Genomic DNA, 12,820 nt, shown 5'->3' with positions numbered 1-12,820 from the left:
ATGTTGTTACAGCGTCAAAATACTCCAAAATATTTAATTCATTGTCCCTGGATGGGGCATCCAATTATTTAATGATTTGTTTCATTAAATTTCCAATTTTACCTGCCTTGCTGCCATAATTACAGACACGCCCCTCGATCCACTGTGGACTTCTCAATATGAAAGGCAGAAACTGCATTGATACCGTGATGTGTGTGTGAGCCTCACCTCCAGGTCCAAGGGGTTGCACCTCTGCAGATGGTGAGACCCCAGGCACTCCCCTGTCCCCAGTGACCCCCTCATCACTTTCCCAGTCAGTGCTAGAATATATGGAGCACTACTCGTCTGCTATTATATTCAGAGTGTGATTGTTCCATATTATAGTCTTGTGTCTGTCCACACTTTCAGGCAGCCAGTCCACATTTATAATGGAAATGACCTATGTAAACTGGTCACTCTGTCATTACACCCGCTCACCAATGGAGGCACTGCAGCACCACTACTGATGGGAGGATGCAATTAGTGTGATAACTTTAGACAATTCCTATTATTCCATGTGTGTGTCAGCTGTGGCTCAGTGGATAGCACACTCGCCTCTGAGTCAGAAGGTTGGGGGTTCAAGTCCCACTCGAGACTTCAGCACAAAATCCAGGCTGACACTCCCAGTGCAGTACTGAGGGAGTGCTACACTGTCGCACATGCCGTCTTTTGGATGACGTGTTAAACACGTCTGCTCACTCAGGTGGACGTAAAAGATCCCATGGCACTATTTCGAAGGCAGTGTCGTGGCCAATATTTATCCCTTAACCAATATCACTAAAAACAGGTCATCATCACATTGAGGTTTCTGTGAGCTTGCTGTGCGCAAATTGCCTGCTGCGTTTCCTACATTACAACAGTGACTACACTACAAAATACCTCATTAGCTGTAAAGCGTTTTTGGTGGTCGTGAAAGGTGCTATATAAAGGCAAGTCTTTTTTTTTAAATACAGGACGAAAAAAGATCATCAGGTCAGGCCCATATCATATCCCATGATACCTCTGATACTCTCAATCAATGGTTTCATCGCCCACCTCTCTCTCAAATTTACTGATACAGCACGGGTTCGATACAGAGTAAAGCTCTCTCTACACTGTCCCATCAAACACTCCCAGGGCAGGTACAGCATGGGTTAGATACATGTGGTAAATAAGGCCGGGGACAAGTAGCCACATGGGAATATGAACAGGGGATAATGGAGACCTGGCTCAAAAAAGGACAGGATTGGATACTAAATATTCCTGGATGTAAGGTGTTCAGGAAAGATAGGGAAGGAAAGAAAGGAGGTGGGGTGGCAGCATTGATTAAGGAGACTGTTAGTGCTGGAGAGAGAGGATGGCCTGGAGGGGTCAAGGACAGAATCGATTTGGATAGAGCGAAGAAACAATCGAGATGCCATTACACTACTAGGTGTATCTCTAGGCTACCACTAATGGGAAAGATATAGAGGAGTAAGAGGTGCAAGAACTATAGAGTAGTGATAATGGGGGACTTCATCTATCCTAATATAGACTGAGATAGTAATAGTGTAAGGGGCAGAAAAGGGGAAGAATTTCTGAAGTGTGTGCAGGAGAACTTTCTCGATCAGTATGTTTCCAGTCCAATGAGGGAGGAGGCAATGCTTGATTCTGACGAATAAAGTGGGTCAAGTAGGGGAACATTTAGGGAACAGTGATCATAGTACCATAACAACAACTTGTATTTATATAGAGCCTTTAACGTAGTGAAAAGTCCCAAGGCACTTCAGAGGGAGCAATCTAGAGCAAAAATACTTAATTGGAGGAAAGTCAATTTCAGCAGGTTGAGAATGATTCTGGAAATTGGAATCAAAAATTGGCAGGCAAAACTGTAATCGAACAATGGGCTGCCTTTAAGGAGACGGTTTGGGTACAGTAGAGGTACATGCCCACTAGGGGAAATGTAAGGCAACCAAAACCAGAGCTCCCTGGATGATGAAAGGGATAGAGAGTAAGATGAAGCAGAAAAAGGGGGCATATGACAGATGTCAGGTTGAGAATACAAGTGAGAACCAGATTGAATATAGAAAGTTCAGAGGGGAAGTGAAAAAGGAAATAAAAGGGCAGAGAGAGAGTATGAGAACAGATTGGCAGCTAACAGAAAAGGGAATCCAAAAGTCTTCTGTAGGCATATAAATAGCAAACAGGTAGTAAGAAGGATGGGGCCGATTAAGGACCAAAATGGAAACCCACGCATGGAGGCAGAGGGCATGGCTGAGGTCCTAAATGAGTTCTTTGCATCTGTCTTTACCAAGGAAGATGCTGCCAAAGTCATCGCGAAAAAGAGGTAATTGAGATGTTGGATGGGATAAAAATTGATAGAGGCATTAGAAAGGCTGATTGTACTTAAAAGTAGATAAGTCACCAGGACCGGATGGGATGCATCCTAGGATGCGGAGGGAAGTAAAAATGAAAATCGCAGTGGTAATGGCCATAATATTCCAATCCTCCTTAGATACGGGGTGGTGCCAGAGGACTGGAGAATTGCAAATATCACGCCCTTGTTCAAAAAAGGGTGCAAAAAAAAAACAGCAACTACAGGCCAGTTAACTTAACCTCAGTAGTGGGGAAGCTTTTAGAAACAATAATCAGGGACAAAATTAACAGTTACTTGGTCAAGCATGGATTAATTAAGGAAAGCCAGCACAGATTTGTTGAAGGCAAATCGTTATTAACCAATTCCCTTTCCAGAAGGTGGTGTAACCTCCATCATGTTCCTTCAACTGGCCTTCCCTTGCCCGCCGGGTCTCGCTTAGGGCGTCGATGTCAATGTCAAAACGTCTGAGTTCCCGGGCAACTATCACGGTGCGGCGATCCGGCCTGTTGCTGTTGGGATTGTCCATTACGGTCCTGACGTTCCAGGTCCCGAACTTCATACTGACGAAGTGGAAGATGCCTGTGCGTGAGTTCTTTTAACATGGGGTGGCCGCTGCACACCGCCAACTACACGGGCTTAGGTGAACAAGGTCTTGATCCAGTGGCAAGGGGGTCCAAGACAACTGGAGACGAGGCACAGCTCTATAAGCCTAATTGCCTACGGCGAAGTGTTGGCTGCAAGCTCGGCCATCAAAGAACTCATTTAGGGAGTGGAAGCAAGTCTTCCTCGATTCCAAGGGACTGCCTATGATGATGATTAACCAATTTTATTGAGTTTTTTGATGAGGCAACAGAGAAAGTTGATGGCAATACAGTTGACATGTGCATGGATTTCCAAAAGGCATTTGATAAAGTGCCACATAATAGGCTTACCAACAATGTTGAAGCCAATGGAATAAAAGGGACAGTGGCAGCGTGGATACAAAATTGGCTAAGCGACAGGAAACAGAGTAGTGGTGAACGATTGTTTTTCAGACCGGAGGAAGGTACACAGTGGTGTTTCCCAGGGGTCGGTACCAAGACCACTGCTTTTCTTGATGTATATTAATGACTTGGACCTACAGAGCACAATTTCAAAATTTGTGAATGACACAAAACTTGGAAGCATAATGAAGTGAGGAGGATTGTGATAGACTTCAAGACAGACAGACAGGCTGGTGAAATGGGCGGACACGTGGCAGATGAAATTTAACCCAGAAAAGTGCCATGTGATACATTTTGGCAGGAAGAACGAGACGACACAATATGTTTCCAGTAGAGTGGATGTTTCCAGTAGAGTGGATAAGGGAGAACCAGTTGATGTGGTATATTTGGACTTTCAGAAGGCGTTCGACAAGGTCCCACACAAGAGATTGATGTGCAAAGTTAGAGCACATGGGATTGGGGGTAGTGTACTGACATGGATTGAGAACTGGTTGTCAGACAGGAAGCAAAGAGTAGGAGTAAATGGGTACTTTTCAGAATGGCAGGCAGTGACTAGTGGGGTACCGCAAGGTTCTGTGCTGGGGCCCCAGCTGTTTACACTGTACATTAATGATTTAGATGAGGGGATTAAATGTAGTATCTCCAAATTTGCGGATGACACTAAGTTGGGTGGCAGTGTGAGCTGCGAGGAGGATGCTGTGAGGCTGCAGAGCGACTTGGATAGGTTAGGTGAGTGGGCAAATGCATGGCAGATGAAGTATAATGTGGATAAATGTGAGGTTATCCACTTTGGTGGTAAAAACAGAGAGACAGACTATTATCTGAATGGTGACAGATTAGGAAAAGGGGAGGTGCAAAGAGACCTGGGTGTCATGGTACATCAGTCATTGAAGGTTGGCATGCAGGTGCAGCAGGCGGTTAAGAAAGCAAATGGCATGTTGGCCTTCATAGCAAGGGGATTTGAGTACAGGGGCAGGGAGGTGTTGCTACAGTTGTACAGGGCATTGGTGAGGCCACACCTGGAGTATTGTGTACAGTTTTGGTCTCCTAACCTGAGGAAGGACATTCTTGCTATTGAGGGAGTGCAACGAAGGTTCACCAGACTGATTCCCGGGATGGCGGGACTGACCTATCAAGAAAGACTGGATCAACTGGGCTTGTATTCACTGGAGTTCAGAAGAATGAGAGGGGACCTCATAGAAACATTTAAAATTCTGACGGGGTTAGACAGGTTAGATGCAGGAAGAATGTTCCCAATGTTGGCGAAGTCCAGAACCAGAGGTCACAGTCTAAGGATAAGGGGTAAGCCATTTAGGACCGAGATGCGGAGGAACTTCTTCACCCAGAGAGTGGTGAACCTGTGGAATTCTCTACCACAGAAAGTTGTTGAGGCCAATTCACTAAATATATTCAAAAAGGAGTTAGATGAGGTCCTTACTACTAGGGGGATCAAGGGGTATGGCGAGAAAGCAGGAATGGGGTACTGAAGTTTCATGTTCAGCCATGAACTCATTGAATGGCGGTGCAGGCTAGAAGGGCCGAATGGCCTACTCCTGCACCTATTTTCTATGTTTCTATGTTTCTATGTAAACTAAAGGGTACAATCCTAAAGGGGATGCATGAACAGAGAGATTTAAGGGTATATGAACACAAATCGTTGAAGGTGGCAGGGCAGGTGGAGAAAGCGGTTAAAAAAGCATATGGGATCCTAGGCTTCATAAATAGAGACAGAGTACAAAAGCGTGGAAGTTATGATGAACCTGTATAAAACACTGGTTTATCCTCAACTGAAGTAGTGTGTCCAATTCTGGGCACCTCATTTAGGGAAGGATGTGGAGGCCTTAGCGAGGGTGCAGAAAAGATTTACAAGATTGGTTCCAGGGAGTTATGTGGACAGACTGGAGAAGCTGGGGTTGTTCACCTTAGAGCAGAGAAGGTTGAGAGGAGATTTGAGAGGTGTTCAAAATCAGGAGGGGTCTGGACAGAGTAGATAGAGAGAAACTGTTCCCTTTGGCAGAAGGGTCCAGAACCAGAGCTCACAAATTTAAGGTGATGGCAGAATAACCAAAGGCGACATGAGGAAAAACTTTTTTACGCAGTGAGTGGTTAGGATGTGGAATGCTGCGCTGCCTGAGAGGGTGGTGGAGGCAGACTCAATCGTGGCTTTCAGCCGGGAGTTGGAGAAGTACCTGAAGGACAACAATGTGCGGGGAAAGGGCGGGTGCGCTCTTACTGAGCCGGCAAGGGCCGGACGGGCCGAAGGGCCGCCCTGTGTGCTGTGATTCTGCCTCACTTTACCTCAGCTTGTCCCGCTGCTCCCTCCGAGGATTCGTCGTCCTCCTCCTCGTCCTGCCAGGACTCCGCCTCACTGTCCCCGGCCGAGCTGCTGCGGCTGCCCGGCCCTATGAGTCCGCCCAGCTCCATCTGACCGGCCCCGGCCATCACTCCCGCCGCGCCGGCACCAGGGGCCGTCCGCCCGTACTGCGCCTGCGCGCGCCCCGACCTGCCGGGAACTGGAGTTCTCGCGGAGCTCGTGGACTGCAACTCCCGGCAACGCCCGGGCTCAGCACTGCACCTGCGCGCGCCCCCGGCCTGCTGGGAACTCGAGTTTTCGCGGGGCCTGCCGACCACAGCTCCCGGCAGCCCGTGGGGCAGCACTGCGCAGGCGCGTGCCCCCGGCCTGCCGGGAACTGGAGTTCATGCATAGCCGGCGGACTACAACTCCCGGTAGTCCTCGCGACAGCAGCGCCTCCTGCTGGTGCACTGTGCACACGACAGGAGTTAGCAGGGGCAGAATGTTGGTTTAATGCTGAATCCTGTAGCACCCTTGCCGCCCCAGCCCACTGGACCCAGGCACAGCTCTGGGCCAGAGCCAACTGCACGGCTGCTGTAAAGCCAGATCCGGCTGTACTCCTGCCCCCCCCCAAACCAAACCAATCCAATAACTTGTATTTATATAATGCCTTTAACGTAGGGAAAAGTCCCAAGGCGCTTCACAGGAGTATTAAAGGACAAAAAATTTAATATCGAGCTACAAAAGGAGAAATTAGGGTAGGTGACCAAAAGCTTGGTCAGAGGACAGTCAGCATGGATTTGTTAAGGGAAGGTGGTGTTTGACTAACTTGATTGAATTTTTCGAGGAGGTAACCAGGAGGGTCGATGAAGGCAGTGCGTCGATGTAGTGTATATGGATTTTAGCAAAGCGTTTGATAAGGGACCACATGGCAGACTGGTCACAAAAGTAAAAGCCCATGGGATCCAGGGCAAAGTGACAAGTTGGATCCAAAACTGGCTCAGAGGCAGGAAACAAAGGGTAATGGTTGATGTGTGTTTTTATGACCTGGAAGGCTGTATCCAGTGGGGTTTCACGGGGTTCAGTCCCTTGATTTTCGTGGTTATATATCAATAACTTGGACTTAAATGTTGAGGTATGATTAAGAAGTTTGCAGATGACACTAACATGTGGTTGATAATGAAGAAGAAAGCTGTGGACTGCAGGAAGATATCAATGTACTGGTCAGGTGGGGAGAACAGTGGCAAATAGAATTCAATCCGGTCAAGTGTGAGGTCTAACAAGGCAAGGGAATACACAGTAAATGGTATGACACTGAAGTGTAGTGAAACAAAGGGACCTTGGAGTGCATGTCCACCTTATCTACCTGGCCTGAAGATAGCAGGCCAGGTAGATAAGGTGGTTAAAAAGGCATACGGAATGCTTGCCTTTATTAGACGAGGAATAGAATATTAGAGCAGGGAAGTAATGCTTGAACTGTATAAAACACTGGTTAGGCCGTAGCTGGAGTACTATGTGCAGTTCTGGTCACATTACAGGAACGATGTGATTGCATGGGAAAAAGTGCAGAGGAGATTTACAAGAATGTTGCCTAGACTGGAAAATTTTGTCTATGAGGAAAGATTGGAGATGCTGGGTCTGTTTTTCTTGGAACATAGGAGTCTGAGGGGAGACCTGATTGAGGTGTATAAAATTATGAGGGCCTTGGATAGAGTGGATAGGAAGGACGTGTTTCCCTTGGCAGAGGGGTTAACAATAAGGGGGCATAGATTTAAAGTAATTAGGGGGAAGTTAGAGGAGATTTGAGGGAAAATGTTTTTACCCAGAGGATGGTGAGTCTGGGACCAGCAGCAGGGTGTTAAGATGGACGTCAGGAGAGCAGCTTCCTAGGCAGCTCCCCTGCTAAACAGCTCCTCGGCTCTCAACCTCCCTCTCCCACTGTCTAAACTTCCCCAAGCTGCATTCCTAGTCCTAATAGACCCCAACAGGGGGTCTTAAAGACAAATCCCCACCCTAACCTCAACCCCACGAATCCCAAAAGTTTGGGCCTACCTCAGGCCTTCCGCCACACCGCACATCAGCGACTCCCGGCTGGACCTCCTGTGGCGACTCTACGCGACCTGGGCCTCCCGGCTGGACCTCCTGTGGCGACTGGATCTGGCTATCGGGCCTCCATCTCCTCCTCCTGGACCTGTCCTTCCCCACTGATGGCCTGCCTCCTCTCCTCCTCAAGCACGTAGTGAGTACAATGGCTGTGACCCCCCTGCCCCCCCATTCTGAAGCCCAGTGCACCGCAGGCTCCCCCAATGTCTGCCCCCAAGACCACCTACCACCAAGGGCGCTATCCAGCACCGAGCCTGCGGTCAACACCTCGCTGTAAGCAATTAGGCCCATACAGCAGTGCCTGGTCTCCAGTCGTCCTGGACCCCCTTGCCACTGGACCAAGACCTCGCTCAGCTAAGCCCGTGTGGTAGCCGGCGTGCAACGATCACCCCATGTTAAAAGAAATCACGCACAGGCATCTTCCACTCCTCTAACATGAAGTTCGGGACCTGGAATGTCAGGACCCTCATGGGCAACCCCAACAGCGACAGACCGGAACGCCGCACCACCATAATTGCCTGGGAACTTAGACGCTTTGATATCGACGTCGCAGCCCTAAGCGAGACCCGACGAGCAGGAGAAGGCCAGCTCAAGGAACAAGGTGGAGGTTACACCTTCTTCTGGAAAGCGAAACCAGAGGCAGAACGCTGCCTCCACGGAGTCGGCTTCACCAGCAAAACAGAGCTGGTCTGCCGCCTCAAAGACTCCCCCTGTGGCTCATGTCGCTTTGACTCACCCTATACCAGAACCAGTGCACCACAGTCATCAGTGCTTATGCCCCAACACTCGATGCAACAAATGAGGCCAAAGAGGGTTTTTACTCCAACTTCGAAAAATCCCTGACCTGCGTCCCCGCGGGCGACAAACTGACTTCAACGGCAGGGACACAGACCTCTGGGGAGGCAGAGAGGGGGTAGGGAAAGCAGTACCCTACTCCTGACAAAGTGTCTAGAGCATGAACTTGTCATCACCAACACCTTGTCCCGCCAGAGAGACAAATACAAGGCATCGAGGCAACACCCTCGTTCTAAGCACTGGCACCTGCTCGACTATGTCATCGTCTGAGCCAGGGATCGCAGGGATGTGCACATCACCCGCGCAATGACAGGCGCTGATGACTGCTGGACGGACCATCGCCTAATCAGATCCATCATTGACATCAACATAGCCCCAAAGCGGAGGGGGCAGCAGAAGCAGTGTCGCAAAAAAGTCAATGCCGGGGCACTTAAAAACCCAGCTAAGAGAGCCCTTTACAGTCTGCGCCTCACAGCTAACCTGGTGTGCCTTGATGACCCCGAGACACAGAATGCGCACAGTGCTTGGTCTGCCCTCCAGGCCTCCATAAGGAGACGCTCGGTCACTCAACCAGGAAACACCAGGTTTGGTTTCATGAGAATGATCAGGAGATTCAAGAGCGAATAGACTGCGAGCACAGGGCATTTCTGAACCTTAAACAGCAACCCAACTTTGGAGCACCAAAGCAGCATTACAGACGGTTAAAGACTGAGGTCCAACAAAAAACCCGGGATCTAAAGAACAGATGGTGGATGGAGAAAGCACAGGAGACACAGCAGCTGGCCGACAGCCATGATATGCAAGGATTTTTCACCGCAGTCAAGGCCACATACGGACCAAACTCCCAAGGCCCCACCCCACTCCTGGCCAAGAACAGGGAAACACTCATCAAGGACACCGAGGCAGTCAGGGCCCGCTGGAATGAACACTTCGAAGATCTCCTCAACCGAGACTCTGCCTTTGACTTGAGTGTTCTCGACTCCATTCTGCTGCATGCTACCCACCACCACCTCAGTAAGACCCCAACACTGCATGAGAGAGAAAAGGCCATAAGACAGCTTAAAAACAACAAGGCTATGGGAGCGGATGGAATCCCTGCTGAGGCACTGAAGTATGGTGGAGAGGCACTACTGGCGCGAATACACAACCTCATCCCTCTCATCTGGAGGGAGGAGAGCATGTCGGGAGAGCTCAGAGATGCAATGATCATGAGCATCTTTAAAAAAAGGGGACAAGTCCGACTGCGGCAGCTACAGAGGAATCTCCCTGCTATCAACCACCGGGAAAGTTGTCGCTAGAGTCCTCCTCAATCGTCTTCTCCCCGTGTCCGAGGAGCTCCTCCCGGAGTCACAGTGCGGATTTCGTCCCCTCCGGGGCACAATGGACATGATTTTTGCAACACGACAGCTGCAGGAAAAATGCAGAGAACAGCACCAGCCCTTTTATACATGGCCTTCTTCGACCTTACTAAGGCCTTTGACCCTGTCAACCGCGAGGGTCTATGGAGCGTCCTCCTCCGTTTCGGATGCCCCCAAAAGTACGTCATTATACACCGCCTGCTCCACGACGACATGCAGGCCGTGATCCTTACCAACGGAACCATGACAAATCTAATTCATGTCCGGACCAGGTTCAAGCAGGGCTGTGTCATCGCCCCAACCCTCTTAATCTTCCTTGCTGCCATGCTCCACCTCACAGTTAATAAGCTCCCCGCTGGAGTGGAGCTAAATTATAGAACCAATGGGAACGTTACAAGGACACCCTCAAAGCCTCCCTGATAAAATGCGACATCCCCACTGACACCTGGGAGTCCTTGGCCATAGACCGCCCTAAGTGGAGGAAGTACATTCGGGAGGGCGCTGAGCTCCTCGAGTATCGTCGCCGAGAGCATGCAGACATCAAGCGCAGGCAGTGGAAGGAGCGTGCGGCAAACCAGGCTCCCTGCCCACCCTTTCCCTCAACGACTATCTGTCCCACCTGTGACAGGTATTGGACTGTTCAGCCACCTAAGATCTCATGTTAAGAGTGGAAGCAAGTCTTCCTCGATCCCGAGGGACTGTCTATGATGATTGATTGGTGAGTCTGGAACTCACTGCCTGAAAGAGTGGTAGAGGCAGAAAGCCCCACCACATTTGAAAAATACTTGGATGTGCACTTAAAATGGCATAACCTACAGGGCTATAGACCAAGAGCTGGAAAGTGGGATTAGGCTGGATAGTTCTTGGTTGGCCGGATTCGGACATGATAGGTCGGAATGGCCTCCTTCCATGCTGTAAATTTCTATGATAAAAGGTGGTTTTAAGGAGCGTCTTAAAAGAAGAAACAGAGGTAGAGAGGCGGAGCGGTTTAGGCAGGGAGTTCCAGAGCTTGGGGCGAAGACAACATGTGGCATGGCCACCAATGGTTGAGTGATTATAATCAGGGTTGCTCAAGAGGGCAGAATTCGAGGAGCACAGACATCTCGGGGTTGTGAGGCTGGAGGAGATTACAGAGATAGAGAGGGGTGAGGCCATTGAGGCATTTGAAAACTAGGATGAAAATTTTGAAATCGAGGCGTTGCTTAACCTGGAGCCAATATAGGTCAGTGGGCACAGGAGTGATGGGCGAGCAGGACTTGGTGCGAGTTAGGACATGGGCAGCCGAGTTTTGGCTCACCTCTAGTTTATGTAGGGTCGTCATCATCATCATAGGCAGTCCCTCGGAATCGAGGAAGACTTGCTTCCACTCCTGAAGTGAGTTCTTTGGTGGCTGAACAGTCCAATACGAGAGCCACTGACTCTGTCACAGGTGGGACAGACATTCGCTGAGGGAAGGGGTGGGTGGGACTGATTTGCCACTTGCTCCTTCCACTGCCTGTGCTTGACCTCTTCACGCTCTCGGCGTTGAGATTCGAAGAGCTCAACGCCCTCCCGGATGCACATTCTCCACCTAGGGCGGTCTTCGGCCAAGGACTCCCAGATGTCAGTGGTGATGTCGCACTTTACCAGGGAGGCTTTGAGGGTGACCTTGTAACGTTTCCGCTGCCCACCTTTGGCTCGTTTGCCTTGAAGAAGCTCCGCCTAAAGCTGAGGGAGTCTCGTGCCCTGTAGAATGTGCCAGTCAGGAGTGCATTGGAATAGTCAAATCTAGAGGTAACAAAGGCATGGATGAGGGCTTCAGCAGCGGATGAGCTGAGGCAAGGGGCGGAGACAGGCGATGTTACGGAGGTGGAAATAGGCGGTCTTAGTTATGCTGCAAATATGTGGTCAAAAGCTCAATTCAGGGTTACATATGACACCATAATCACACTCCCACTCCTCCCGCAGCACCGAAATGGCCCCAAATAATGTCACGAGCGACATCTTCTGTGCCTGTGGGTCATTTTCCCTTTGTCCCCCTCAACCGCTCTGTAGCCTTTGAGCGTGTCGACCATACGATCCTGCTCCAACGCCTCTCTTCCATTGTCCAGCTGGGTGGGACTACTCTTGCTTAGCTTTACCTTTACCTTATCTGATCAGAGAGAACAGAGATAGGTATCAAATACACTAAAGGAAACGAAAGCTGTTATCAGAACAGCCAAAGGAGCACTATCAAGTAGGACAGTAGATCCTGGTTAGGAGGCAGAGCTTCATTAACAGCTGTATAGGGCCATTGAAGAACTCTTCATGGCTCCTAACAATAACAGCCCTACAACCCTCCGAGATCTCTGCGCTCCTCCCTTTCTGGCCTTTGACGTATTGACTCCCCTTCCTTTGCTCCACCATTGGCGGCCGTGCCTTCAGCTGCCTGGGCCCTAAGCTCTGGAATTCCCTCCCTAAACCTCTCAGTATCTCCCACTCTTTTAAGACGCTCCTTAGAACCTACCTCTTTAATCAAGCGTTTGTTCATCTGTCCTAATAAACATAGAAGCATAGAAAATAGGAGTAGTAGGCCATTCGGCCCTTCGAGTCTGCACTGCCATTCAATATGATCATGGCTGATCCTCTATCTCAACACCTTCCCGCTTTTTCCTTATACCCCTTGATGCCTTTTGTTTCTAGAAATCTATCTGTCTCCCTCTTAAATATATTCCGTGACTTGGCCTCCACAGCTTCTGTGGTAAAGAATTCCACAGGTTCACCACCCTCAGAGAAAAAATTTTGGTCCTAAATTTCCTACCCCGTATCCTGAGACTGTGACCCCTTGTTCTAGACTTCCCAGCCAGGGGAAACATTCTCCCCACATCCAGTCTATCCAACCCAGTCAGAACTTTATATGTTTTATCTGCTTATGTAGCTTGGTGTCAATTTTTGTCTGATTACGCTCCTGGAAGCA

General features: G+C 49.4%; 1 protein-coding gene across 2 annotated transcripts in view; it reads right to left on the bottom strand.

Moving 5' to 3' along the window:
- Positions 1-5,815, bottom strand: part of pcgf6 (polycomb group ring finger 6) — a 66,393-nt gene extending 60,578 nt beyond the window's left edge. For both annotated transcript variants that reach the window (XM_070874930.1, XM_070874929.1), the window contains exon 1: positions 5,635-5,815. In XM_070874930.1, the coding sequence (XP_070731031.1) occupies positions 5,635-5,778 (144 nt within the window). In that variant the 5' untranslated portion in view covers positions 5,779-5,815. The remainder of the gene's footprint in view (positions 1-5,634) is intronic.
- Between the last annotated feature and the right edge of the window lie 7,005 nt (positions 5,816-12,820).

Source organism: Pristiophorus japonicus, chromosome 3 (genome assembly GCF_044704955.1).
Source record: "Pristiophorus japonicus isolate sPriJap1 chromosome 3, sPriJap1.hap1, whole genome shotgun sequence".
NCBI classification, from domain to species: domain Eukaryota; kingdom Metazoa; phylum Chordata; class Chondrichthyes; family Pristiophoridae; genus Pristiophorus; species Pristiophorus japonicus.
This window is presented reverse-complemented; position numbering and strand designations above follow the sequence as displayed.